We start from the raw sequence: 25,038 nt of genomic DNA, 5'->3' as shown, positions 1-25,038 counted from the left end.
TAAAAAGTTTCAAAAGCATAAATGCACCTGACATTCATTTTAGGAAGCCTAAATGAAATTATTCGCAATGGTTATAATTGTAACTTAAGTGTTAATTAGCTGAATTATTGCAAGTCACGACAATACAATGTATATTTTTTGCTTAATTAAATGTTAAGCTGGCGTATTTTTTAATTCAAACAGTTAGGAGATTATTATTATTTAATAAAATAAAGAAAAATATTCAAAAAAAAAAAAACTTTGAAGCAATAAAGAGATACTAAATCAACTTATTTTAGATGTTTATAAGTATTTAACTTTGATTTGTTAATACTTTCATAACTTTCATCTTCTTTAAAATCTAAATCTAAAAAATGTTTTAAAAAGAAATCAGAAAAAAAAATATAAAAAATATAAAATTAAACTCTTTTGTCACAAATTTATAGATCAATTGGTAGGAAACTTTCCTTCCTCTTTCTGTACCTGAAATACATGATGATAAAAAATTATTGTTATGATGATTATTATTATGATCATACAAAACAACAACAACAAATCCAGTATATTCCCACAAAAATGGTGTCTAGAAAGTGTAAAATGTACGTAGTTCATACCGCTACCTCCAAAGAAGTAAAGAGATTGTTTCCAATAGACCCTCGGTTCAAGATAGAGAATAGATCATACAAAAATATTATCAAAATGGATCAATAAAAAGAAGAGGAAAAGATGAGGAATAATTAAGAGGATTAACAAAGTAGTTCTTGAAATTTATAATGAAGCATAAAATAAAATAAATAAAATAAAATTTGAGAACACGAAATTTACTTTGAAAAAAAATAAAATTGAAAAGCAGAAAAAAAAAACACAAAATATAAATTTTTGGTCAAACAACTATATACATCATCTTCTAATAAAACGCATTTATATATAAATAAAGATTGCATATTTAAAGATAAACGCTTATATAATAATATATCAATTAAGTTTTATGTTAGAAACAAAATAAAAAAGGGCAGCCCGGTGCAAGGGTGTATCGTACGCAACCTTACCTTACATTTCTGTCAGAGACTGTTTCCAAGGCATGTTAGAAACAAAATAATTAATATAAACAAAGTGTAAAACTTTATAATAAATTTTTTTATTGAATAGTACATCTTTTATTTGGTGAAATAGTTATTCGACAAATTTACAATAAGCACGAATTCGTGTATCTCTATTATTATTAAACCATTAAAAAAATTCTATTTTTCTAAATTAATTTGGCCATCTCTCTAGATGCATTATACATTCTTCTTCGTTTTGACAATAAACTTATACGAAATTAATTTGATCATTTTTTCTTTGATGAATTTTGTACCACCATAAAACATTCTTCTTCATCCTTGGTGAACTTGTGTTTGGTTCTTATTACACAAGAAGAAACTTTGATAATATATTTATAATGTTCATCATATTAGCCATATTGTGAATCACGTTTTCAATGCCCTCTCTTTTGATTATTGAACACATGATTGATGAAAACAATGACAAAAAAGTTTGAAAAGGAGAAAAAAATATATACTAATAAAAAAGGAGGAGAAATGGAAATGAGCATCCAAAAACTTTATAGATTATTGTTATTTATAGATTTATCAAGTAGCTAAGAAGATATTTTATTAAATAGAGAATACAAATAGTTGGAGGTTTTCTTATAACCCATGAGATATAATTAAATGTAGTAAATATGATATGATTTTTTTAATTGATAAACAAATTAATTAATAAAAAGAATGATAAAAAAAAAAATTTAAAAAGATAAATAGTATTGGAGGCCGTAGAGAGGTATCACACCATCCTCTTTATGTTTCTCTTTATATATATATATATATATATTGATTGGATTCACACCTCATATATTAACACAAATTTGAATCTTTTTTTTGTTTACCTTAATATAAATTTGAGAGATGAATCTGATGTAAATTTTGATTTAAAATGTAATCTCGATCAAACTTTGGTCTCGTCCTAATTCGAAACACGACAATCGCCCCTAGTCACAATCTGTGATTCAACCACAAAGTTGATATGAGACCTAATTTTGACTCCGATCCCAGATTCAACATCGACTCAGAACCCGATTTGAAATTCAACTCTCAATTCAGACTCTACTCTTGACATGTATCATCGAACCCCGACTTCCAACATGGATCTAATACCTAACCTCAATTCCAACCCGAGACCGCACTCTCAACTATAGTTACTGATCGAGATAAGATCTTTTTGAGCAATTTTTGGCAAGCCTTGTTTAAACTCAAAGGAACACAACTTCTATACAGCTCAGCCTACCACCCTCAAACAGACGGTCAAACAGAAAGAGTCAACATATGCATTAAGACTTACCTCAGATGTATGACCAGTCATAGGCCTAAACAATAGAAGGGTTGGTTACATTTTGCAGATGGTGGTACAATACAAATTACCATTCTAGTTTGCAATGCACCCCTTTTGAAGCTCTATATGGTTTCTCACCCCCACAACTATCCATGGACCCTTATTAGAAACTATGTTTCCAGCTACTGATGATGCAATGACGAGGAGACAACAAATGTTACAGCTTTTAAAGGATAATCTTCACAAAGCTCAAGAGAGAATGAAGTTGTTTGCTGACAATAGAAGATCTGAACGAGTGTTTCAAGTGGGAGATCTAGTTTACCTGAAACTACAACCATATAGACAATCTTCCATTGCTGTCAGGAAGACTTTAAAATTGTGTTCTAAGTATTTTGACCCTTATCAGGTGATCAGCAAAGTGGGTCAAGTTGCTTACAAATTACAGCTACCACCTACTTCCAAAATACATCCAGTATGCCATGTTTCTTTGCTAAAAAAGAAGTTGAGTAGCCATGTTGTTGTCCAGACAAATATGCCTATCATTAATGAAGAGGGTCAAATGTTGGTGCAACCTACTACTATTCTACAGAGACAATTGTTCAAAAGAGGTAACTCAGCTGCTGTTAAGGTGCTTGTGCAGTGGTATAACTTGGCTTCAGAAGATGTTTCTTGGGAGGACTATGATGACCTCAAGGTGAAATTTCCACATTTTGATGCCAATCCTTGAGGTCAAGGATTGAATAAAAAGGGGGCGGTATGTCATGGTCATCACTCATTTTGAATTTCAGTTATTACTGTTAAAGGTAGTAGAGGTAATTGAAGAGAATAAATGGCTAGGATTAGATGAGAATTAGCGAACCTTGAGGGTCCAGATGATGCCAGCTTAAAAACTGCCAACTCATCTCCAAGGCTATTAAAACACAACAACCAGGAGAGAGAAGACAAACAATTACTGGTATTTCTCTCACCTTGTGTTCTTCCAGATTCCCTTTGTTCTTCTTCTCCACTCCTTACCCATTTATAAATCTATCTTTTTCTATTACAAATTTCGGATTCCATGGTGGCTATCTAGTTAAATCTAGTTTTCAATTTCATTTAGTTTTTCATTCCTGTGTTTTCGAATTCCATTTTAGTTATATAAAAAACCAGAAAATTGTCCCAAAACAAACTGTTTCCTTCTTATTTTGTTACTGTTTAATCGAATTAGAAGGCTCGATTCTGACGCCTAAATCCAAACTTCTAACTCTAACTGACCTAAATTTGGGAACTGACTCTGACCTTAACTTTAAGGTCAGAGTCAAGTCTTGGGTCAAGGGCAAGATTAGGAGCTGGCTCTCGTATCGAGATCAAAAGTCGGGTGTCGAATTAAAAATATAGTTGATATAGGTCGGGATCTAAAGTTGGGTCCTCAATTATGGACTAAGTTAGAATAAGGGTGGGGATCTAAAGTTGGGTCCTCGATCGTGGACTAAATTAGGATAAGGATCGAGATCGGGGTCGAGTTGAATTAAGAAAAATGATTTCTCTTAAAAGTAACGAGAACCAATTCTACGAATAACATTTCACATTAATTGTATCTTCTCCACTCTCTAATGCACATCGTCTTCATCTCGAACATCTCAAAGTTTCACACCTCAATCCCAAAATATTTATTTAAATTATATATAAGTATTTTTGTAATAATATTTTTTTATTTACGGGCCAAATATTTTTTTTTAAAAAAACCCTCACTCATTTACAACAATCACATTTTTCTTCCCATCGAAAACACCCAAAATCTATGCATAAGTAGTTTTTTCTTTTATAGAATTAAGGTCCTGAAATAATTAAGAAAATTGCTATCATATGATCAGAAATCGTAAATCCAAGTTTTGATGAGAACGCCTCTTATAAAAATATAAAATAAAACTATATATAATAAATTTTTATAATTTTTTTTTTTTTTAAAACATCACTTATATTACGTGAAAAGTTTGGTGGGTCAAACCGTCGTTTGCAGTAGTAACTTTTTATCATTAATTATTACATAGTGTAATTAATTTATGCAAACAGAAAAATTAGTGATTATTATTATTATTATACTATATGATAATTGTCGTCAACCGACCATCTCCCCCGTAGCCGTCTGTTTTCACGCTTTCTGTAATAAATAAATAAATAATATAATAGTAGTGTGCATAAGAAATAATAAATAATATAAATTTATAATATTAATATTATATTATTATATTTTTAATAATATAAATAAGTATTATTGAATGGAGAGAGTAATAGTAATAAAAAGTTGAATTGTCTTTTCGAAATTAGGAATCGCTTTTTGATTTATTAAGCGGTGATAAAAAGAGAATCCCAAATTCACGTGTACTGTACATTCCAGTTTCTTCTTACACAAACCAAAAAAAAATAACGAATCTTCCTTGTGTATTTGGTTGACTTAAATCTTACATATTTTGTTTGTTTTTATTAAGGATCTTATTGTTTGTTTGTTGTTGTTGTTGTTGAGATGGGAACAGAGAGTAATAATTATCAAATGAAGGTGGTGAAAGGGGAATGTGGATATGTACTTGAAGATGTTCCTCATTTGACTGATTACATCCCTGATCTTACTGTAACTATTCTCTTTCTACCTGTTTATATTAATTCAAATTAAAAATTATGTATGAATGATTTTGGATATGCATGTGTTTTGTGTGTTGTATTTTTATTTTTATTATTTTGTAGTGTTAATTGATTGAGTTTGTTGAGTTATTGTATTGTATTGTGTGTTGTTTGTACTTACCTTGATCCATCCAAAAATGTTGAAAGAAAAGTTGATGGGGTGATGGGGGATGTGCATAGGGATGCGTGCCTATAGAAACCACGCATCACGAGTTAGCCGTTGAGTCAGCAATAGGTACGAGGTGACTCTGTCCATCAAGAATAGGATAGAGGTGAAGAAATCACCTTGTGTTTTTTTGGTCTCGTGCTGTGCATGAGACCTCGTGGTTCACAAACCACTCCATTGACTAACTTACTGATGAGGACATGACCCATGACTATCTTAGGAAGGTATGGAGGTCACAGATTAGTTTAGAAGGCTTAGTGTATATGGGTGAGTCGTAGCAAGTAGTTAGGAGATCTTTGGTGTAGATGGGCTAGTAATCTTGGGATTGTGTCCATAGGTAGGAGCTGCTTGTTAGGAGAGTTTGGGTGTGGTTGGTGTCTTTGGTTTGTGTGTGTATGGTATTACTATGTGGGTGTCTTATTTCTTATTTCTGTTATTCCATCCATCCTGTTTCATGTTTTATTACGACTTTATTTACTATTCTATGTCTTGAGCCGGGGCTCTATCGAAAACAACCTCTCTACTTCTTCGGAAGTAGCGGTATGGACTGCGTACATCTTACCCTCACCAGATCCCACTTTGTGGGAATATACTGGGTTTTTTGTTGTTGTTGTTGTTGTTGTTGTGGTATCCGGGCAAGCTTAAGCACATCTTGATTGACTATCAGCAATAGCTACCGGGTGACTCTGTCCATCAAGGCTAGGATAGAGGTTAAGAAATCACCTTTTGTTTTTTGCTCTCTGCTGAGCATGAGACTGCGTGGTTCTCAAACCACTCCATTGACCACTAGGCCACGCGGATGGTAGTTATTTTTTATTTTTATTTTATTTTTTAAAACTGTGTTTTCTTGGCAAGCTTAAGCACAACTCGACTATTCACAATAGGTACCAGGTGACTTTGGCCATCAAGTCTAGGATAGAGGTGAAGAAATCACCTTGTGTTTTTTGCTCTCTGCTGGGCATGATTGACCGCTAAGCCACACACGGGGGTAGTTATCTTTCAAAGTTGGAATAGTGGATTTTCTGATTAAATGTATAGTGTGTCAATTTTTCTTTCCCTTTTGAGTTGCAGTTAAGAATATGTTTTATGTTGTGGTGAACTGAATGACCGCGCTAATTTTGAGAGTGAATTTTTGAAATTTATTGATAACTTTAAACGTCATGTACTTGTGTACTTGGAGAGCTGGCTATAGAAGTATGTTATCCATGAAGTACGCATGTTCTCTCAGGCTTATTTTCAATCTGCATTTCGTTTTTGGAAAGAAACCCTTTTGTCATCATTTTGAATATCTTGGATGTGCGCATGTAGCTGAGTAACATACTATTCTCAGTTCGTCTTGTTCTACCAGTTTTTGTAAGTGTTGCACATAATGGTTCAGTTTTGGCTCTTATAGGTCTTACTTATTTTATACTGCCAACCTTTATGTCCGTTGTGCTGGATGCTGATATGTTTGTTAATTGAACTTCTTTTCATTTTGTTGCTTGACGGCAGACATATGACAATCCTTTGCGGTCAAATCCTGCATATTCAGTTGTGAAGTGAGTCTATCACCAAAAATTCTTTTGTTATGCTTCAAGCTAACATGGCAGTTATTTTACAGTTTATTATTTGTGCATTTCAGACGTAACAAGTTATGAACTTTCATTGTGTTTCAGGCAGTATTTTGTTGACATGGATGATACTGTCCCCGAAAAGGTGAGTCCTGCTTCTTAACTTGTTCCATGGGTCTAAAATCCTCTGCAAACAAAAAAATGGTATACCCCAAAAAATGTTCAATGTTCAGTTGAAATACTAAGACAAATTAGTTTCATTATACTTCAATGTTCAGTTGAAATAGTAAGGACCATTATACTTAAATCTTAGTTTCAAAAAATGGAGATCCATATTTAGTTGAATTTGACCTGTCTAATGGTTCTGCATTGCGTATGCACACTTCGTTATTTCACCATTGCCACAGATTACATCTCAGGAAACAGTCTTCAAGTTTTGAAATGGAATCCTTAAAGGATAAACAAAATCGTGGTATATGGCAAAAGTTAGAGAATTTACTCCATTATATAGCTGAAAAAAGAACTTGCTGATGAGCTGATCTGGCTCTTCAGAATGCCTACAAACAGTACTCTGTACTACTTCTCATTTTTTTAGTCTTTTCAGTAGTTTCCAATGTGATATAGCAGTTAAGAAGGCTTAAAAATTACTTTCCATAATAAGTGAATTGTTGGAGTATTTTTTATGTTTCAAAATAAGTGAATGGTTCACAATACAAGGTAAATGTTGGAAATTTTTTCCAAATTTACCCTTCATTAAATGTGCATTGGGAGTGATGTATCATGTGTCTTTGCTTTTTGAAGAGGGTAAAAATGGAAAAACATGATAAATTTATGTCTTCACTTTTTTTTCTTAATATGTGTGCCAAAATCCAACAATTAACTCATTGTGAAACGGAGGGAGTATTTCTTTATTATGTTCTCTTTCATGGATTGAACACCTTCCTTATCTTTATATTCCCATGCTACGTTGTCTTTCCATTTAGGTACCAGGGGAACTTGTATTGGAGAGAGTTTTTCTGAGTCCTCTTCCTTGAAGTAATGTTTAAATCTCTTTCCAGGTTGTTGTTCACAAGGACAGTCCTAGAGGGGTGCATTTCCGGCGTGCTGGTCCCCGTCAGAAGGTATGTACTTTCCTCTTGAGGGGCAGGATGCAATTCTCTTTTTATCATGAATCAGTTAAGCATGAACGTAGGATTTTTCACTGAGGAGCGTGCTTATTTGTTGCTCAGGTGTATTTCAGTTCGGATGATGTTCGTGCTTGTATTGTAACTTGTGGTGGTTTGTGCCCAGGGCTAAACACAGTGATCAGAGAAATTGTACATAGCCTTGATTATATGTATGGGGTCAGCAAAGTCTATGGAATTGATGTAAGTTGTTTGAACTTCCAACTTTTATGCTTGATTAGGGATTCTGTTAGATTGCTTCTTATCATTTACTGCAGCATCTGGTTGTTACACTGAAATGAATCAGCTGGTCAAGTTAGTTAGCTTTGCCATATTAACAGTTAGTTAGGGGCTGTTGAATTGGTTAAAAGCAACTATCAAATTATATTCTTTCTCATTTCTAGAAAAGGCTTTGTATCATTACAGATTCAATCATCAATTGAATATACTACAAGGTTACTACTGGAATTCTAATCTTCATCTTCTATCTTTTCACTCACCATAGCTGAATTACTCAAGCTTCTCCATTAAACTCCTGTCCAGCTCCTAGAAACTCGGATTCGATCGAATCCCTGAGAGAAATAGAATGTCAAGGAATAATATGATATCTGACTTTGTACCTTTGGCTTCTTCATACCCTATTCTGCTTGGTTATTTTAATGTGAATTATTGTAATGCTTTCATGTTGGAATACGAGAATATGATTTCGAATAATGAGAAGGAGAAGCATAATGGAATTGGTGCAAAGCAATGGGAATTGGTGCCAACAACAATTCTTTGAACTCAAATATGATCGAATTTGATTTCCAGGGGGGAAAATGCATATAACAGCAAAACTTGTGATGCTTACTCAAGAGCTGCTTGGAAAGAAGTGCTCTCATGGCAAGCTCGTTTTGATACAATTCTTTCCAAGATCATGACTTCCTGTGATTTGTTTAAACTTGGAGAGTAATAAGAAGACCTGCCCATGTGAAAAGATTGAGAAATCACTCTTTCTAATAACAGAGGAAAGACTAAAACTAATTGCTGAGGAAAGCGTAGAAGTGTGGATTGATGGATTTTTATCATTGTCGACTTGGGATGTGATTGGGAACAAGAAAGCAATAATTTTGAGGATGAGAAGGTATGACCATATGATGTACCTTGTAAGCTTTCATATTGGTGCACATTTAGAACTCATCAATTGTCAATCTCTAGTTCATATTTCACTTTTGAGAACAAGGGTGATCTAAGGTGAAGGGATGTATTCAGTTTCTACGCCTTCACTTGGAACTACGAGTTAGACATCTTTTGCACAGAATATGGAGAATGGAGGTAATCAGTTGTTTATGTTATTCCACTCTCCTGGCCCTTTATTCAGAAACACAAGTCCTACAGTTGAAGAGACGGCATCCTCTGGGCAGAATGAATGACCTTTTGCAGTCATCAATAGCTCGAGATGGACGCATGAATATTATGAAAATGGATTTAACCTTGGTGTTTTATGCTTTTATTATGAATTTGTTTATTATTCTCTGTCTTGAGCCGGGGGTCTATCGGAAACAGCCTTGCTACCTCTCCGGAGGTAGTGGTATGGACTGCGTACATCTTACCCTCCTCAGACCCCACTGTGTGGGAATACACTGGGTTTGTTGTTGTTGTTGGATTTAACCTTGGTGGAGTGGGTGGGAAAATGCCTGAGAGAATTACAACTAAGGATCTACTGAACAACATTGTGGAATCAATTGCCGATGGTTTCAGCAGAAGTTATTGTCGAAGCAAAAATCAGCTGATCATGCTACTTGAGAATTCTTTAATGCATTGACAACAAGGTTTCCTCATTTTTGATCCTTGAGTTCAAGGATCTCCTTGCATCAGGGAGTACTGTTACATGAAAATGAATCAGCTGGTCAAGTTAGTTACCTTTGCCATATTAGCAATTTGGTACAAGCTGTTGAATTGGTTAAAAGCATTTAGTAAATTAGATTCTTTCTCATTTCTATAGAAGGCATTGTATCATAACAGATTCAATCATCAATTGAATATACTACAAGGTTGCCACTGAATTCTAATCTTCATCGTCTATCTTTTCATCCACCAAAGCTGAATAACTCGAGTTTCTCCGTTAAGCTCCTGTCCAGCTCCTAGAAACTCAGATTCTTTCTTGAATCTCCCTGCCTTTTAGGTAACACTGGTACCAGGGCAATTTGCTACATGTGGCAACTGGCAAGTTTAGATATTAAAGCAGATTCTTATTACTGTGTTTTTCTTAAAATCTTTGTTTGGCTATTTAATATTAACATTTGACTATTGGAGATTGATATGGCACCATATGTGCTTACTCTTTTATTCTGTTTTCTCATCCTCCTGTTGGCAAAGTTTTATATGGAACTTCATTGGCAGCTGATACTGTAATTCTTTTTCGAAGGGAGGTTACAGGGGCTTCTATTCAAAGAATATCATCACTTTGACACCAAAGATTGTTAATGACATTCATAAACGTGGTGGTACAATTCTTGGAACATCACGAGGAGGCCATGATAAAACAAAGATTGTTGACAGCATACAGGACCGTGGAATTAATCAGGTACCTCTAGTGCGAGACTTTCCATAAACAGATTTTTTTTGGGGGTTGCGTTGTCCTTAAATAGGTGTGGTAAATGGTAGAATACATTTTCTTCATTCATCCCTCATCATTCAAACTACGATTTTCCTACCTTCTGCAAACGCAGCTTATTAATGAAGAGCTATACTCGCCATGAAAATCCTTTTTAGGGGTGAAGTAAGTTGGGCTTCTATGAGCTGAATGTTCTATTCATGCAAAAGACTTTATGTGGAAAAGAAGAGAGCGAGAAAAGGGCTTTAGGATAGAATTTCAGTTTTGTCACAAACAGTATGATCCTTGTACCTTTAGGGATGAAATTGGTGCACCCATGAAGTTCCTTGTTGCAGAGAAGATTGGGTAGCGTTTGTATAGAACCATATCTTTTTGTTGGTTCTTTACCTTTCAGTATATTTAGTGTACACATGCAGTTTTTTGTCCATGTCATTAATGAAATACATTTACTTGGTAAAAAGAAAAGTCAGCGTCCTCTTGGGCCAACCTTCTCTCTCATTACAAAATGTTTTGTGCGTGGTTTTCTCACTCCAGTCGCTATAAATCGTATTTTTACTGGTCCAGGTTTATATAATCGGTGGTGATGGAACTCAAAAAGGAGCAGCTGTAATATATGAGGTATGTTAGTTCAGCAAATAAGAAGGCCAGCTACAAGATTGTAAAGATGCCAGCTCAAATATTTTCATTTTGAGGGCAACAAGGTGCTCATGGACTGTATTCTCTTGCTGAGCTTTTTGCACTCTGCTCAAAGTTTTCTAAACCAATTCTTTTATTAGGTTGTTGAAGGGATTTAATCACTTAACAATCTCTCTTGAATGAAGTCACCTGTTACAGCCTGTATTACATGTTGTCATCATCTTGAATGAAGTCACCTGTTGTTTTAGTATGATTTTTCAAAATCAGATTGGATGGTGCCTATGTATTCTACTTTTTGCCAATAATAGCCAAACAGCCATTTTTATATGCTTTACCTTATGCTTCATAGCATCTGATTTTGACTCGTGATATGGTCCTTGTTTTGGTTATTCTCAATACTTAGATTGATGTAAGGATACTTATCCTCTGTCAAGCTTATTAGAATCCATACTGTCATTTTGCAGGAAATTAGGCGGCGCGGTCTCAAAGTAATTGTTGCTGGAATCCCCAAGACAATTGATAATGATATTCCTGTAATTCACATCTCTTCAAAATCCAATTGATCTTTTTTCATTTCCATCTAATAAATTGTTTAATAAATTCCTGGAATCATTTCCATCCAATTGATAATGATGTTTCTTGCAAATGAGAACATTAATGTATCCTGCTGCACATTACTTAATATTATGTCTTCAAAAGCCTCATTTTTGAAAGTATCATATCTTATTTGATCAAGGCAAATTGAGCTCTTCATTTTTAGCTGCTGTTCTGTGAAAATAGAACTTTTCTCTGTTTTCAGGTTATCGACAAATCATTTGGTTTTGATACTGCTGTAGAGGAGGCTCAACGTGCCATTAATGCAGCTCATGTTGAAGCTGAAAGTGCTGAGAATGGTATTGGTGTGGTGAAGCTCATGGGGCGCTATAGTGGTATTGTGCACCTTGACCTTGAAATCTTTTTACCCATAGTCAATAGGCTAGTTATGACAAGTTTTTTTCCAAGTTCTTATGGAGAGCATGTTTTGTCCGTCTCTGCTGCGTAACATCTCTTGCACGGTGTCAGTTAATCCTGCTCTTAAAAAATTACCGCTTCTCAGTCAGTAGCTGCGAACTAGTCATTAGATTGGTTGAAGCATTAATGGTAATAAATTATAAATTGAGTTTATCTAACCTTTAGGACAATCATTTTGACGTGGAGAATGACTTATAATATTTGCAGTGATCTCAGAAACGATGCCGATGAAGCATCTTTTTTAAAAAAATTTCAGGCTTAGTACAATTTTCTGGGAATTTGGTTGCAGGATTCATCGCAATGTATGCCACTTTGGCGAGCAGAGATGTTGATCTCTGTTTAATTCCAGAGTCACCCTTTTATCTTGAAGGAGATGGTGGACTCTTCGAATACGTTGACAAACGGCTCAAAGAAAATGGGCACATGGTTATTGTGATAGCCGAAGGAGCAGGACAAGAACTTCTTGCAGAAGAGAATGCGCATGCCAAAAACGAACAAGATGCTTCGGGGAACAAGCTTCTCCAAGATGTTGGTTTGTGGATTTCCCAGAAAATCAGGGTAATGGTTGGAAAAACTCATGGAATTCTACTTTAAATATCTTGTTAAACCGGGAAATATCTGTCTGTAAGTCTGTCTGCAAGCGTGCTTGTTTCCATTTTAGCATGCAGATTACGAAGTAGTATGACATTCAACTTCTACCCTATTTCTAGAAAAATGGAAAATATTTAGGTTTAAATAAGATGAAAGAACTTGTACCACATTATTACTTCTGCCAAATAATAACCACTACATCACTGATAGGCAACGGCTGTAACAAAGAAATTTCCATTTGAGTTATGGTAAGGAAATAGCTTATGCATTATAGTGTTATGTTTATATCTTTACTTTGTTATATATTTAAATGAATTTGTTTACAGATATTTTTTCGTAAATGTATTGCTGTTATACGTATCTATCAGAACTGAGTCCGTTGGTGTAATTGATGAAAGGTGGTTGGATCTACAAATTTTTATTGAACATTCTGATTTATGTTATGAAAATTTTCTTAGCAATCTGCAGAAGTCTTACATTGCCCAATGTCATCCCCACTGGCATAAACATTCAAACATGGTGTTTAGTTATATTCTTAGTATATGGAGAAATCATGGTTGAGTTGAATGAGAGAGGAACTATTTTGTCTTCTACTGTTATACTCACCACTTTGTTTTCTTGTAGGATCATTTTGCTAAAAACCCTAAGATGCCAATTACTCTTAAATATATAGGTATGAAATTTCAGCCGTCATAAGTGGATTTGTTCTTTATCCAAAAAACAAAACAAAAATTAGTGGATTTGTTGTGAAATATATCAAGCTAATCCATTTTTTTTTTTCAGATCCGACTTACATGATTCGTGCTGTTCCAAGTAACGCCTCTGATAATGTATATTGCACTCTTCTTGCTCAAAGTTGTGTTCATGGAGCAATGGCAGGCTACACAGGTTACACCTCAGGGCTTGTCAATGGTCGCCAGACTTATATTCCATTCAGCGTAAGTAGTTCTGCATCGACTTGTATTCCATTCAGTGTAAGTTGTTCTGCATAGACTTGTCTTTTCAATGGAAATGATCTCGAGAATTTCCATACCTGCGCCTCTCAAGGTTCAGCTTGGGCCCTAGCTGCTTGTGATAACAATTACTTTTTTCAAACTACAGAGCTTTTGAAGGGAATGTGTAAGGTTCGGCGAGAATGTCACGATGGTGAATGTCATGCGGATATCAACTATGAATTTCAAAAGTCATCCAAGCTTTCTTAAACTTAGTGCAAAGTTAAACAGTGCCACATAAATTAGGACGGAGGGAGTAATTTTTGTCATCTTTAGTTATTTGAGTTATTAATGGAAAAAAGTGCTCACAAAAGGTCCAAAACCATGAAAATTTAAAAAATTAGGTTACATAATAATGGTTTTTCTTGGGGTTGGGGGTTAAACAACATGAAATTACCAAGTCTCCTTTCCATGCAAATATGATATTGGTTGCTAATATATATCCTATATTAACTTTACCCATTCAAACATCCTCTTTCTGCATTGGCAAAAAGTACCCAACAGAAGACACATTAGAATTGGCAAAAGACAAAAATGTCACCAGTTCTTCATATCGACTGCCTCGAGACAGCAAGAATCAGCTCTTCTCTAAGCATATGTGCACGTGTGTAGACAACCTTACGAGTTACGAATGCCTTCAAGAACACGGTGCTGATATTTTATGTGCTTTTCTTTATCAGCTTCCGATTCAATAGTGGAAACTCTCATTTTAGGTCAAGGGTCCAACTGCTTCTAAAATTCTTTCAATCTTCTACTTTATGATCAGTTCTCCGGTCATATGCATCTGGACTCCTCGTTTAGTTTTTCTCAAGCTTCCCTCGTTCGAAGAGAGACGTTCGACATGGTGACGCAGTCACTGGATAATTTTGTCCTATTATTGATTAAAGACGTATTTCTATGATGTTAAATAAGAACATCTGCACATGTATGTTGGTGTTATTGAATTCATAAGTCTTTACAAGTCTGTAGTGTGAGTCGGTGCATCTCCTTTTATTAGAATGTTAGTCAGTAGCTTTACTCTTTTTTTGAGGTTAAAGGAAATATAGATCTTGAGTTTTCTAATTTCAGTTGGCATAATCTATATAAATAGTAGCCGATAGTCATTGCATCTGAAACCCAAAGCAGTCATTGCCATGGTGTAGACTGCAGTTACAAGTCCAATTCTATTTACTACCTCCTTTATTCACCTACTCTGTCACGCTTCCAAAAGCACATTTGATTTGCTATGAAGGTTGAAAGCCTTCACTCTCATATGGTCTTTTTCTTCTAAAAAATAAAGCAAAGCAAAGCGTATAGCAAAGAAGCAGCCAGCTGACTGCCCCTTCCACTCAGCCTTTCTTCGCTGTGTGAATAAGGTCTTAGTCTATATGGGCGTTCTGGGAAGGCCACAATAAATTGCTGGTCGAATATTTAGACCAATCGTAATTCATCACCATCCTGCTCGCCTCCAATTGATGACCGACTATTATATGTGTGGTGACCTAACCCATCAGAAATATGCTTTCTTGCCTCGTGCAGACATGCTTGATTCTCATCCTTCAGCCACCCCTACTACTAGCGGTACCAAGCTTCCCAAGTTGGATGTTACATCCCTCTCTGATCCCTTGAATTCTTATCTCTGTGGATGCACATATCGTATATGTTTAAATTTAACCCGACATTTTTGTTTGCAGCGTATCACCGAGAAACAAAATATGGTGGTTATAACTGACAGGATGTGGGCACGTCTTCTTTCGTCAACCAATCAGCCAAGCTTCTTGCGCCCGAAAGATCTTGAAGAGGTTAAAAATGAGGAGCAGCAACAAACTCAACTGTTGGATGGGGATAACAATGTACATGAGAACTCAGGTCATTGACACACTGTAATAACGCGCTTGAACAACGCTGAAGTAATTCCGTTTTTCATCATCTTGGTGGTGCCTTTGAAGCTTTGATGCTTACCCCTGTGCCTTTATAAAACAGTCCCAGGAACTTACTGGTTTTGAAGGTTTTGGGATCTTCTGCATCAGATGTGGGCAGTACTAACTGATGTGTTGCTGCCTGATTCATCTAGAGTCCTAATTTTGTAATAAAGTTAAGTAGTGAGAAAATTGCAATGCACATAAATGATAAACCTTGTGTGGCTGAATGGTCTTTTGAGATCTTAAATAGTCATATTTTATCAGAAATCAGCAGTAGAGGTAGAATTTTTGCCATTTAACTAGATACCTAGAAGAAAGTAATCATTTTTACTACTTAAATGAGAAGAGAGCTTCTTTGATACGTAAACGACCTTTTTTAAAAAAAATTGCGAACGTGAAATGGCATGATATATGGTGGATAAAGTTACTAGATACTTACGCTAGCAGGAGGTAATAGGTACTTTCAAGGAACTAGTTTAGATGCACATCTATTAAATTCGAGTCATACTTGCACCAACTTCTAGAAAGAGGACAACATCATATCTACCTTGAAGTAATTTATACTCATACAGTCAATTTAGTAAAAAGCTCACTTCATTCGAGCTGAATGACACGGTGGATAAAGTTATTCAATACTTATGCTAACTAACAGGAGGTAATAGGTACCTTCGAGAAACTAGAGGTGCGCATCTATTAAATTCGAGTCATATTTGCACCAACTTCTAAAAAGAGGACAAAACCGTATCTACCTTAATTCGTAAGAAGTTCACTTTATTCGAGCTGAATTACATCCATTCTCAAACATCTAAATGACAAGACATCTAGAAAAGAATGAAAAATGACTAAATTAGCTACAAAACAGTTGAGTAATTCTTCTTATTTTCAGGAAACACAGGTAAACCATACAAAGTGATTACATGTCAAATGTTTTATATTACAGCTCCCAAGTAATTTTTCATTTTGTATGACGATGCTTTTATCCTATCTCATTGAAGGCTTCTTAAAAAATTAAAAAAAAGTGTAGTAGTATGGTATAAGAAAGTATTCATCAACCCCTATAAACACCAGAAGGTTCTGCATTCTGCACAATCCATGGATGCTCAAGTAACTTCTTCAGGGGAAGACGTTGCGATGAATCCTTGACTAGCATCTGCTATTCCACATAATATCACAGTCTAGCTGAAACATAAGTATAGTAGCCTATCTGAAAATCAGCTGATGGTTTTGAAAATTACCTGAGTGATAAGATCCTTTGCAGCTGATGAAACTACCGGTCTAGAAGGAAATTTAAGATCCACTTGCACAATCCTGTGTACGTTATCATAAACCAGGATAATTAGAAAGCGTTTGGACATTATTTGGTTGAGATTTGAAACAATTTAACGTTTGAAGTTGAGATGAGAAAGAGAATTTGAAAGTTGAAGTTGTGTTTGGACAAGAAAACAAAGTTGAAGTTTTCTGAGTAGAAACTCCTTAAACCTGTTTTTTCAAACTCCAAATTCTATTTAAAGTTGAGATAAATGGCCGAGTTTGATAGACAAACAAGTTTTGGTACTGCTTGTTTTTTCCAGCCAAATCGAAAAACCAATGTGACAATTTCTCTCTTTTGCTTTTCAGTTTTATATTCCTCATAAAGAGAGCAACTCTTAATAGTTTCCACTTGGTGAGAAAGTTTACCTTCTATATGTGTCTGAGTGTTCCTTTGCTTCAAATGGGGGCACCCCATATAGGAACTCATAGCAGAGAATACCAAGACTCCAAATGTCCACATTTGCGTCATGCTCCACACTTTCAACTGCAATATTCAGCAATCAACAATCACATAGGTAATTTAGTTAGGCTTGCTTTGACAAAATCAAGCAGGGCATGTGAAGGTTAGCACAGAAAAAACACTTTGAGAAAAGATTATTTGCATCGGGCCACTGGAACATAAAGGTACATCAGGTATAGTGTGTTTACCCATTTCAGGTGGCAAATAGTCTAGAGTGCCACACATGGTGCGTCTGCGATTGAAGGTGTGCACAGACCAACCAAAGTCTGCAATTTTAAGCTCACCCTAATAGAAGAAAATCATGAAAAATACAGTTAATACACCCTTTGGCCCATTTTACATCAAAGCAAATCATGAAATGCAATGCTAATTAAGTACCTGCGCACCAACCAAAAGGTTCTCTGGTTTAATATCTCTATGTATCACATGCTTCCCATGACAGTATATGAGGGCTCGTGCCAATGATGCAACATACTGTTCCATGCCAGTTACAAAACGATTTAGAACTTATGATCAATTTAATAACAGCAGGTAAAGTAGAAAGCATGTTAGACCGCTTTAGCTGTTACAGATCCATATAATTCTAGTTGCTCAGACTCGAGGCAAACAGGTCCAAAAGAAAAAGAATTCCCAACTGATGACACGTTCTTTCATCCCCTAATTGAAAAGGAAAAGAATAACAGGGAATCCCAAAGGTTCCACAGTAATGTTTCGGCAAGACTCTAACAGTGTAATAAGAACTCACAGTTGCAGCACGCCTTTCACTAAAATATTTGCATTTTTGCAGCTCCTTATAGAGTTCACCCTTGGCAGCATATTCCAGAATCAAATAAACCCGTTTCTGCAATAATAATGCGATAATCAATCTCTTATAAATTCTTCTCAGGCAACAAATTGAACAAGTAAAGCATTATATTGTAGGATTCTACCTGATCATAGAAGTAACCATAAAGTCTCAGGATATTTGGATGTCGAAGGTGGCTTTGTATTTCAACCTCACGACGGAGCTGATGCTCGACTTGGGACTGTTTCAGCTGGTTCTTGAAAAGCACTTTTAGTGCAACAATATGATTGCTCTGTTTACATGAAACAACTAAGATTACCATTCGTGTTATCATTTGTAGTATGAATTGTATATTTAGATAAGCAGAGACGTATAACAGAAGAAGGATAGAAGTTAAGATTAGGGTAGGATTTGATCAATGAGCTAAGAACTTACTAAAATCCGAATAGTTCTTCTGACACAATAACACAATTTAAGTTAACATCCAACCAAGTAATATACATTTCTTTTTTCCTTTTTCCTCCAAAAACAGAGATTTCCATGAAGAATGAAAGATGAAGATCAGATGCTTAACAATTTCTGACTAAACCACAAGATGAAGAATATGTCCAAATACCAAATCAGTGAAGCATAATTAGTAAAGTAAAACTAGTAACTATTCCAATAATCTAGAACATCGAAACTGGAGGTTTTATGTACTAACCCTTTTCTCCCTAGCTAAATATACATGACCAAATTTTCCTCTTCCAAGAGGCTTTCCAATGTCAAAATCATTGAGAGTCCATCTCTTTTGATCCACCGCCGCACCCTCAGAGGAACCCTGCAAAAATTGAAATCCTAAGAAAATTTATGCAAAAATGGACATACATTTCTATTGAATAAACTCAAAGCATAAAACTTCTTAGAATTTCATTTCATATCCGTGGTCACTGTCCAGGCTAATGAATACTCCCTCCATTTCAATTTGTTTGCTCGGTTTTAACTTGGAACGGAGTTTAAGAAAGTTGTGGCCTTAAACATATCACATGGAAAGTTGAAATAAAAAGGTTGCCTCCCCCCCAAAAAAAAAAGGAAAAGACGTTCTTTTTTAAATGGATTAAAAAGAAAAGTACGACAAACAAATTAAAACGGCATAATACATAAATGTGCCCTTTAACTTGGCCTCAATTGGTATCTATGCCTTCCAACATTGGAGTGTGCACAATAAACACTTAAGCTTCTATAAAATTGAACAACTTTGGACGTCAGGTATGACGTGAACTGCCATGTAGAATGCCACATTGGATGCATGTGTCTACTTTGTTCAACTTTATTTAAGTTTAGATGCCTACTTGTGCATGCCCAAAGTTATAGAGTACATATGGCCAAATTATTGAAACGGAGTAAAACAAAAAAGAAGGGCAGACCAGTGACTAAAGCTTCTGCTTTCTGGCAGGGTCCGGGAAAGGCCCCACCACAAGGATGCATTTTACACGGCCTTACCTTGCATTTTTGCTAGAGGCTGTTTCCAGGATTGAACCTGTGACCTCCTGGTCACATGGCAGTAACTTTACCAAGTTACTCCAAGGCTCCCCTTCCATTTGAAATGGACTGAGTAACAAATATTAACAAAGTCAACGTATCCATATCCATCTACAACATGCCAAAAATTTCCCATGAGAAAAATCCCAGTCCATAGCACCAAAACCTTTTTAAATGACAGTTAACTGAAGGTTCACCTCAAAATTTCCCATTTATGTTTAAAATACCTATCAATTAAATTAAAATCTCCAAATTTGAAAAAAATAAAAAAATAAAAAAATCTCTTTACTACCAATGTGATTCCACAAAATCGTCAATAATTCAAGCTCATAGAAATAAATCGAACAAAAAGAGAACGATTATAATTAATAACTCAATAGGTTAATAATTCCATAAAAACCTAAGCTCGCGATAAAACAAAATTGACATTTTTTGTTTTGATCAAGTAATAACTTGTTCAGAAAAAAATCCTAATCCACAGCACTAAAACCCTTTTTAGTGCTCAGTTAACTTAAGGTTCAGCTCAAATTTCCCATTTCTTTAGAATACCGATCAATTAAATCAAAATCTCCAAATTTGAAAAAGAAAAAAAAAAGCTCTTTACTCCCAATGTGATTCCACAAAATCATCAATAATTCAAGCTCATAGAAATCAATCGAACAAAAAGAGAACGATTATAATTAATAACTCAAATACGTTATAAAATTCCACAAAAACCTAAGCTCGCGATAAAACAAAATTGACATTTTTGTTACGATCAAGTAATAAATTGTTCAGAAAAAAAAAATGTTTACCTTGTGTTGTTGTTGTGGCGGAGTCTCAGTTGAGATCGCCATGTTTCTCTCTCCTCTTTTGCGCGTCTGTATATTTGGAGAGAGAGAGAGAAATGGGTGAAGGTGAAGGTGAAGGTGAAGGAGAAGAAATTTGTGATTTGTTTTTTGAATGCAGAAGATTTCCCTTTCCTTCTGTAACGGTCATATTAAACATGACATGTGGGCCAATGGGGACAATGACGTTTTTTCTTAAATAAAATATCGAGTTAGATTAGGGTTGTTATGCATCGGTCGATTCGATTCGATTTGATTTTATGTATTGTTGATTTGGTTTATCGATTTTTTATTTCTAAATATTTTAAATCAATAATCAAATTAATAAGATATTTTTTATCGGTTTTTAGTTTATCAATTTTTAGTCTTTAACGGCTCGATTTTCTATTTAACCGATAAAAAAAACTCATAAAATAAAAAAAATAGTAACTAACATGAAAAGAAAATCGAATCTAAGTTACAATCAGAATTCTGCATGATTATATATATATATATATATATATATATATATATATATATATATATATATATAATCTATATCTATATCTATCTATATCTATAATCTATAATATATTAAAAGTGTGAAGGCCTTAGAAATGTTGTTTGAACCTTTTGCCCTTCGTTAAAAGTCTTTGTTTTAGACAAAATCGTCTTTTCACTATTTTTCTTATTATTTCAGAGTTAAAAATTAATTAAATATATTTATGGTAAGACCTTTCCTTATTAGAAGTCATTAGAATTTCACTATTTTTTTCTAATTTAAGAGTTGAAAATTAATTAAATATATTTATGATAAAACTTTTTCTTATTAAAAATCATCAAAATTAATGAACATTAATACCTTTTTCATTAGTTTAAAAATTCTAAATTAACTAAATTTGATTTTAAGAATATTTAAAAAATCTAAAAATAAATGCAAAACAGTTAGAATAAGAAAATTTTTAAATGTATCAGATTTTTACAAGTTTTAAATACGTAATAAGTATGTAATCAATGATTTTGTAAAGATAAGATTTTAAAAATAAAAAAGATTTTAAATATAAAAAAATAATAATAATTGTAACACAAATATGGTTCAAATTGATGCGTCTCTCTTAACCTGACGCAACAAGGGAAAGAGGTATCATATGGGAAACGCAAAAGTGATGATTCATCAACCACTTGAAACTTCAAGTGGTAATATATATGTTTATATATTTATGTTTACATTATTTTATTAAAGCGTGAAAGATTTTTGAAAAGTGATTTAAATTTTTACACTTTATTTAAAATCATCGCAATAAACAAAATCATTTAATTTTAAATAGTCAAACATTATACGTGCAAGGCACGTGCAGTTAAACTAATATATACATATATATGCGTAAAATAGAAGTTTACTATATTCTTATTAGGTTGTCGGTTTATCCAATAACCCAATAAGAAAAAATCAAACCGAACTAATATCCCAATAATTTTTTTTATGAAACCATTAAAAAACTGTTAACCCAATAACAATAAACTAATAAAAATTTTATCGGTTCGCTTTATTAATCGGTTTGGTTTTTGCACCCCCCTAATTAGGGTGTTTTATTTTTTTAAAATAGGCATTTGACGTTGATTTGATTTTTTCTATTAAAGAAATGGTACATGTGAAAAGTTTCTTGTTAATAAATTTGAGTTCAAAGTATCAGGAATAATATATTTAGTTAATTTTTTAAAATAGAGGGATAAATTTAGTCCAAAAATATGATAGCAGGACAAATTTGATTTCAAAGTATGATGATTTGAGTTTTTCTATTAAAAAAAGAGTACATATAAAAAAGAATTTAACAACAGGAATAAATTTATCCCGAAAGTATGACAAAAGATATATTTAGTCTATTTTTTAAAGAAAGGGTAAAACCTGACCCCAAAATATGACAGTGAGGGAAATTTAACCTTCAAGTATGAAAGGACATGAGTAGTTGCAGAGCCAGGACTGACACCAAGGGGTTCACAAGTGAATATACGAATTAACTGAAGGAGGTTCGACATCTACTAGACATATACATAAAAAATAATTTTAACCATGTATGTATAGTATAATTTTTCATCGAAGAGGGTTTGGATGAACCCCTACCTTCAGGGGCGGACCTACGTTCTATTTTTGGGTACTCTGACACCCACTAAACTCGATGCGGAATAGGTATAATTACATAGAAAATATATATAAATGGGTATAAAATATATAAAAGTATCCACTATAACAAAAAATTGATTAGGTGCATTGGCATTTGGGTTGATCTTAAGGTCCTTCATTGGAAGGAGGTCCTAGGTTCGAACCTCCTTATATGTAGCTCCTCCTCTGGACATGAGAAAGAACCTCATTGAGGTGATTTTCTTTTTAAAATTTTTTAAGTACCTACTATCCTTAAATTTTGAGTTCGTCACTGACTACCTTATATGTAGCTCCGCCTCTGGACATGAGAAAGATATATTTAATTAATTTTTTAAACTAAAGGGATAAATTTAACAGTTAAAGATGATTTCAGCATGTCTGATTTTGGATATAAAAATAAAAATAAAAATTAAGAGTATTAAGGTTTTTGAAAAATATTTTACATGATTCATTTGCTTACTAAAGTAATCTTTTATGTTCAGTTGTTTGGATCTTATCAATAATTCTGAATAGAAAAAGTCCATCATTTCCTGTTTATTTATAAGTCATGCCCTACATTAAAATGATAAGTAGTACTATTAAATATATTGGGTTGACTTAACTTTTTAATTTTGCAGAAGTAGGCTCTTCTCCAACAATAATGATATTATATTCTACTCTAAAATTTTTTCATATAATTTTTCATTTGAATATGGTGAAGGACAAAAACTCCTTTCCTGTATTTGTAGTTTGTAAAGTGGTAAATATTTACTATTTTTATCTAGGTTTATATCAACTTATTTAGTTAGATATAATTAAAGTGACCTAATAAGATGATCATTTATATTAATTAATTATTATTAAATATTGAAAGTAAATAAATGTCATTTTAAAAATTTGACTCTTCTAAAAATAAATATTTATTTTACTTATTGATTTATTTAGAAAATTAAGAAAAATATTATTTTCTTCAAATATTATCACTTTAATTAATATTTATATAAAATACTAATAGTTAAATTTAAAATTTTAAAGCATAATTAGTAAAGTTAATTTAATAAAATAAACTTCTATTAAGTATTTTCTAGAGAGTTGTTTTAGGTCAATAGATACGAGACAAAAAGAAATTGAAGAAAAATGTCTAATAAGATTTTACCTTCATAAAATATCAATCTAACTTATCGTACATACTCAAAGCATACTTGACGTTGGGCTCGTACTAACACGGATCATATTCCCTTGATTTTATGAGAAAGGAAACCATGGTGCTACCTGCTTCAGTATAAGGGTAGGCTTTCGATTCTTCAATTCGATTTTGTTAAGGTATAGTTCGATTATTCAATTTTATAAAAATGAAAATCAAACACCGAACTAAATTAATTTGATCTGGTTCGATCTTTCGAGGACTTCATTCAGCTCATCCTCTAATATTATTATAATGCAACATTGTCTTCATCTTTTGTGGCTACGTGTCCACAATGATTTTTTATGCATAAAAAGAGAATTGCTCGACTGATAAGCATCTTCACTTCCAACTCGAAAGCTGTGAATTCGAGTTATCAAGGTAATCAAAGGGGTGAGAACTCTCAGGGAGGGGTAAAATTTTATTAGTGCAACTCAAAAAAGCAGTTATAAATTAAATTCAAGAAAAAAAATTATTAAAAAAGTAACACCTTCGTCTCGTATTAATTGACATATTTGCTAAAAAAAAAAATTTATCTCAAAATAATTAACATGCTTAAATAATCTAGAAATAACTAGACACTCTTTTCAATTTTACCCTCAATAATTAAATAAAAGAGTAATTAACTTCAATAGGTAATAACAATATTCAATATAAGCTCAACAGAGTTATATTAGTCAATTTGCACCCCTTATTAATTTCTCGTTAAGGGATCGTTTGGTGTGAGGTATAAGAGATAAATAATCTCGAAATAAAATGAAAGGATTATTTTATTTCATGTTTGGTGTGAGGTATTACTTAGTAACGAGATTATTTATCTCATTATTTACACCATAGTGATAGAATGAATTATCTCATACAAACAGTGGCAGATCTACCCTTTGCCGAGGGGTTCCTTTCGGCGAAAAATTATGCTATATATGCATGGTTAAAATTATTTTTTATGTAGATATATTAGATGTTGAACCCCCTTCGGTCAGGTCGTATGTTCACTTATGAACCCCTTAGTGAATATCCTGGCCCGGCAACTGTATACAAATGATGGAATAACTAATCCAAAATTAATTATTCAGAATAACTCTTTTTCAACCAAACAGCCCCTAAAAAATTATGCAAAAGACAAATATGCCGAGTAATACGAAACGGGAAGTATAACGAAAATTAAGGGAAAAAATACAAAAAAAATAAAAATAAAAAATAAAAAATAAAACCAAATTAAT

At 33.6% G+C, this 25,038-nt stretch overlaps 2 protein-coding genes across 3 annotated transcripts; one reads left to right on the top strand and one right to left on the bottom strand.

The window, feature by feature from the left end:
• Positions 1-4,539: 4,539 nt before the first annotated feature.
• Positions 4,540-15,880, top strand: LOC107850324 (ATP-dependent 6-phosphofructokinase 3). 2 transcript variants are annotated; one of them, XM_016694759.2, is made up of 14 exons: positions 4,573-4,710; positions 4,863-4,957; positions 6,665-6,711; positions 6,829-6,868; positions 7,782-7,844; positions 7,953-8,090; positions 10,294-10,452; positions 11,047-11,100; positions 11,583-11,651; positions 11,918-12,047; positions 12,419-12,687; positions 13,345-13,393; positions 13,504-13,658; positions 15,386-15,880. In XM_016694759.2, exons 2-14 carry the CDS (start codon positions 4,880-4,882, stop codon positions 15,566-15,568), a joined length of 1,434 nt encoding a protein of 477 aa, XP_016550245.2. In that variant the 5' UTR covers positions 4,573-4,710; positions 4,863-4,879; the 3' UTR covers positions 15,569-15,880. The 2 variants fall into 2 exon arrangements, with proteins under 2 accessions (XP_016550244.2, XP_016550245.2); XM_016694758.2 differs by having other exon boundaries at positions 4,540-4,957.
• Positions 15,881-16,460: 580 nt separating this feature from the next.
• Positions 16,461-20,646, bottom strand: LOC107849577 (serine/threonine-protein kinase Aurora-2). Its single transcript, XM_016694133.2, has 9 exons — positions 20,484-20,646; positions 18,872-18,988; positions 18,314-18,460; positions 18,130-18,225; positions 17,763-17,858; positions 17,573-17,669; positions 17,291-17,408; positions 16,849-16,921; positions 16,461-16,763 (listed from the first exon to the last, which is right to left on the bottom strand). Exons 1-9 carry the CDS (start codon positions 20,523-20,525, stop codon positions 16,662-16,664), a joined length of 888 nt encoding a protein of 295 aa, XP_016549619.1. The 5' UTR covers positions 20,526-20,646; the 3' UTR covers positions 16,461-16,661.
• Positions 20,647-25,038: the final 4,392 nt, after the last annotated feature.

Source organism: Capsicum annuum, chromosome 12 (genome assembly GCF_002878395.1).
Source record: "Capsicum annuum cultivar UCD-10X-F1 chromosome 12, UCD10Xv1.1, whole genome shotgun sequence".
Taxonomy (NCBI): domain Eukaryota; kingdom Viridiplantae; phylum Streptophyta; class Magnoliopsida; order Solanales; family Solanaceae; genus Capsicum; species Capsicum annuum.
The sequence above is the reverse complement of the archived record's forward strand: the minus strand, read 5'-3'. Positions and strand labels throughout refer to the sequence as shown.

Coding starts and splice junctions, on each gene's coding strand:
- LOC107850324 (XM_016694758.2), top strand. CDS start 4,853: ATGGGAACAGAGAGTAATAATTATCAAATGAAGGTGGTGAAAGGGGAA. Junction 7,845..7,952: donor GTGCTGGTCCCCGTCAGAAG/GTATGTACTTTC, acceptor TTTGTTGCTCAG/GTGTATTTCAGTTCGGATGA. Junction 10,453..11,046: donor AGGACCGTGGAATTAATCAG/GTACCTCTAGTG, acceptor TTACTGGTCCAG/GTTTATATAATCGGTGGTGA.
- LOC107849577 (XM_016694133.2), bottom strand. CDS start 20,525: ATGGCGATCTCAACTGAGACTCCGCCACAACAACAACACAAG. Junction 18,989..20,483: donor CGCCACAACAACAACACAAG/GTAAACATTTTT, acceptor CAATTTTTGCAG/GGTTCCTCTGAGGGTGCGGC. Junction 18,226..18,313: donor ATGGTTACTTCTATGATCAG/GTAGAATCCTAC, acceptor TTATTATTGCAG/AAACGGGTTTATTTGATTCT.